This window comes from Otolemur garnettii, unplaced genomic scaffold (assembly GCF_000181295.1).
Source record: "Otolemur garnettii isolate 467f Iridium unplaced genomic scaffold, OtoGar3 scaffold00007, whole genome shotgun sequence".
NCBI lineage: Eukaryota > Metazoa > Chordata > Mammalia > Primates > Galagidae > Otolemur > Otolemur garnettii.
The window spans coordinates 9,985,929-9,990,529 of NW_003852402.1; the positions used below are offsets into that span (position 1 = coordinate 9,985,929).

Below are 4,601 nucleotides of genomic sequence, written 5' to 3' on the forward strand. Positions count from 1 at the left end.
CCTGCCTCCGCCTCCCAAGTAGCTGGGACTACAGGAACCCGCCATAATGCCTGGCTATTTTTTGGTTGCAGCCATCATTGTTGTTTGGTGGGCACAGGCTGGATTCGAACCTGGTAGCTCAGGTGTTATGTGGCTGGAGACTTAGCCATTTGAGCCACAGGTGCCGAGCCAGTTGAAGAACATTTTGAACATACTAATAATCACTGAACAGTATACTTTAAAATGGTTAAGTTTATGTCATGCAAATTATATATTAAATTTTTATTTTATTTGAGACAGAATCTCATTCTGCTATCCAGGCTGGAGTGCTGTGGCCTCAGCCTAGCTTATAGCAACCTCAAATTCCTGGCTCAATCAATCATTCTCCCTCAGCCTCCAGAGTAGCTAGGACTACAGGTGCCTACCACTAATTTTTCTATTTCTGGTAGATATAGGGTATTGCTTTGCTCAGGCTGGTCTTGAATTGCTGAGCTCAAAGGATCCTCTTGCCTTGGTCCCCCAGAATGGTAGGAGTGTGAGCCACTGTGCCTACCCTAATTTCCCTTTTTGTAGAGATGAGGTCTTGCTATGTTGCTCAACTGGACTTGAATTCCTGGCCTCAAGTGATCCTCCAACCTTGGCCTCCCAAAGCACTAGGATTATGTGAGACTGACCACATCCAAATTCATTTTTTTTTTTTAAGAAAACCATAGCACCATACAGGAAGGTATCTTTGTGGATTTTGTTCACTCGTGTATCCCAAGTGTACAGTGACCAGAAGACAGTGAACATGTAATAAACACTTATTGCCAAGTGGAAGAACAGAGTGTGTCCCACAGATCCTAGCCCAAAGGAAAGCCATACCTTATCAATGTAGAAGTCAACTTCGGAGGCTGACTGAAACTCGCCATCTAGGGCAGAGATACCGCTGGTCCACACCAAGTTCTTCATCTTGTGTTTGAAGACAAGAAGCTGGATCCGGAACTCCTGCTCCGTGAGGTCTAGGAAGCCAGCTAGCTTGGCCACTGGCATGGTGGTGTAGAGCTTGAGGAAGCTGCGGATAGTTGAGAGCTGGGCCTGCTGCTGCACTTCATCAGCAAACACCTTCAGCTGCTGCAGGAAGGGCTCTTTGTGGTAGTTCGGATGCACGTTGTCATAGTTGGGCACTACAGGTGACAGGAACTTGGGGCAGGAGTAGCTGAAAAGTTCCTCATAAACCTGTGGGTCACCTTTCTGCATGCGTAGCATCTTGTCCCCATACTTCTCCCGCAGTTGGAGGTGAATGCTCTCATCGATACGCATCGGGTACATAGTGAGGGCGATGGCCAGCAGTGCGTGCATCTGCTCATTCTGTTTATTAATCTAGGGATAGGGTAGAGATAGGTGTGGGTCAAATGAGATGGACTTCCTGAGGTCCCCACTACCCTCCCAGGTGCACTTTGCACAGATCTTCAATGTTATCCCATTGTCTCACAATAGTCACTGAACTTTCTGAACTTCTCTTCCCATCCTTCCTCCAGCTCTACCGAATGGTCACAGCTCCAGGTCCTCTCTAGTCATCTGGATTCTGTAGTGGCACCTGTTAGTCTTTGCAACCCATTGTACCTATACCAACAAGTCAATCCTTTTATGTCAGCTAGGCTCAAGTTACCCAAAACCTTTGATGGTACCTTGATGCCTACAGAATAAAGACTAAATACAGTCACACATCACAAAGTAAGGTTCATGTCAAAGACAGGCTGCATAATCCAATGGTGGTCCCCTAAGATTATAATACCATATTTTTACTGTACCTCTTCTAGGTTTATATATGCAAGTACCATTGTGTTCTACGTGTTGATGATACTCAGTATAGTAACGTCCTGTACAGGTTTGTAGTTTAGGACCAAAGGTTACACCACATAGCCTGATATGATGTTGACAGTGATAACATCTAGGTTTATATCCACATATTCCATGATGTTCCCACAACAACATTATCTAATGGTGGATTTCTTAGACTACATCACTGTCATTAAGCAATGCATGACTACATTTTCCCTGGGCTATGAAGATTATTCCAGAATCTAATAGTCTAGTTCCCTCTATTCTTTTGTCCACCAGTCAAATGCTTTATTGTGCTGCTGTGTCCTTCCAAGTATGACACCTTTGCTCATACTATTCTCCATTCCTAGAAAGCTCCTCCCAATTCTATGCATGTCTTGAACCCATTCTATTCTAGGTCAAACTGCTTGAGGGCAGTATCCACATCTAATTTTATTTATTTAATTTTTTTTTTTTTTGAGACAGAGCCTCAAGCTGTCCCCCTGGGTAGAGTGCTGTAGCATCATAGCTCACAGCAACCTCCAACTCCTGGGCTCAAGTGAGTCTCCTGCCTCAGCCTCCCAAGTAGCTAGGACCACAGGTGCCTGCCACACGCCCAGCTATTTTTTGGTTGCAACCGTTATTGTTGTTTGGCGGGCCCGGTCTGAATTTGAACTCACCACCTTAGGTGTATGTGGCTGGGGCCTTAGCCACTTGAGCCATAGGCGCTGAGCCTCCACATCTAATTTTAAAACACCTATAGCCCAGCAAACACTCAGTAAAACCTTGATGAAAGTAAAACAAAGTATTGCCATTATCACCAAGATGTTAATGATCTAAGGTAACAGCCAAGATAGAAACTCTTAGAGCAGGCTAGCCATTATGCTGTGCTTGGTGCTCACAGCACAGCAGCAACATGCACTGAGGGTGGCGGGTTCAAACCCTGCTCCCAGGCCAGCTAAACAACAATGACAGCTACAATAAAAAATAGCCAGGCATTGTGGTGGGTGCCTGTGGTCCTAGCTACTTGGGAGTCTGAGGCAAAAAAAAAATTATGCTGGGAAAAAAAAAATAGCAACAATTTTTTTCTTCTGTTTTTCTTTTTTTTAACAGAGTCTTCGTTTGTCACCCTTGGCACATTGCTGTGGTGTCATAGCTCACAGCAACCTTAAACTCTTGGGCTCAAGTGATCCGCTTGCCTTAGCCTCCCCAGTAGCTGGGACTACATACCCAACACAATGCCTGACTATTTTTACAGACAGGGTCTTGCTCTTGCTCAGGCTAGTCTCAAACCCTATCACTCAAACCCCATCACCAACCTTAGCCTCCCAGAGTGCTAGGATTACAGGAGTGAGCCACCTTCCCCGGCCTTCTCTCTCTTTTTTTTTTTTTTTGCAGTTTTGATCGAGGCTGGGTTTGAACCCGCCACTCCCGGTACATGGGGCTGGTGCTCTACTCCTTGAGCTGCAGGCACCACCCTGGCTTTCTTTTCTTAAAGAGATGGGATCTCATGTTGTTACTCGGGCTGGAGTGCAATGGCTATTTGTAGGCATGATCTTGTACATTACAGCTTTGAACCCCTGGCCCAAGGTGATCCTTCTGCCTCAGCCTCCCAAGTAGCTGGGACTATAGGGTTTTGCGACTTTGCACAGCTTAAAACAGCAAAACTATGGATGGGGTTTAGTGAAAACTGCTGGCATAGGAAACAAGGAATTAGCGGAGTAAGTAGGCCCCCGGATGCACAAAGAGACTCCCTTACCATCTCATACTTATACGTGGTCCTCTGGAACATACTCTTGGTCCTTTGGATGTAGAGGAGAATGTTGGCAAAGACCCGAATGGCATCCTGGTAGCGACGCATCATCAAATATGCAAAACCGACGTAATAGTATGTGGTAACTTGGCACTCTGGTACACGGGAATACATGCTCTGAGGAAAGAGTTGGAATAAACATTTGTGAGTCCCAATGCATCCTAAATCGAACCTGAAAGGTGGGGAGGCCTAGTGTCAGCTGAGATGGAAACATGGAGAGCATCTGCTGTAGACCGTGAACCACTCAGAAGCTCTGGCTCTGGAGTTCCAGGGTCTAAGAGTAGATCAGACTGTTCAATGATTAAGATACAATATTTTGAGCCTCCATTTTCTTAGCTGTTAACAGGAAGGGACTGGACCAGGTGACCTCTAAAATGTTTTTTAGCACTAAAGCTCTGTACTCCTTAGTTTTGTTATTTCCCTTGCTTTTTGCAAGTAAGCCCTATAAAGGGAAGGACAGTTCAGACAAAAACATGTATGCACGCACACACGAACCAAACATTAAATAACAATGTTTTCCTGTGGTTAAGTAAATCACTATAACTAATTATGTTATCAATAGATATACCATCTTAGAATTAAATCTTTTCTTTTTGAAGACTAGTGAAACTTGGGTAGTAAAAAGTTGCCATTATCATTCTCTTCACAAAACAGAATCAAGGAGTTTACCCCCAAATCATCTAGGCCCAGAATTTCATTGTGGGTGTTTGTCCAGTTTTACTCTCAATTTTGAACTGGCCTGGGGAAGATTCCTCTTACCTCTCCTGGACATTTGTCCCAAGAGATAATAGAGTTTGTTTAGAAGCAGACATTCTGGCTCTGGGAAGATGGGCCAGAGGTAACAGGTAATTACCTTCTTGTTCAGTTCAATGTTCTCCAACACTTTGATGGCTTGGTAGTAATCCCCCAACAAGGAGTGCAGGCGCAGAAGCCCCACCAGGCTGAAGTAACCAAGCATCTTGTAGAGGGAGTGCCGTCCATACTCCCCAGCCACACTCTCAGGGTC

At 45.0% G+C, this 4,601-nt stretch overlaps 1 protein-coding gene across 1 annotated transcript in view; it reads right to left on the reverse strand.

Moving 5' to 3' along the window:
* Positions 1–4,601, reverse strand: part of EIF3L (eukaryotic translation initiation factor 3 subunit L) — a 32,907-nt gene that overhangs the window by 4,370 nt on the left and 23,936 nt on the right. The window contains exons 9-11 of the mRNA XM_012814182.2: positions 4,449–4,601; positions 3,542–3,712; positions 844–1,341 (exon numbers count right to left, since the gene is read on the reverse strand). Of these exons, the coding sequence (XP_012669636.1) occupies positions 844–1,341; positions 3,542–3,712; positions 4,449–4,601 (822 nt within the window). The remainder of the gene's footprint in view (positions 1–843; positions 1,342–3,541; positions 3,713–4,448) is intronic.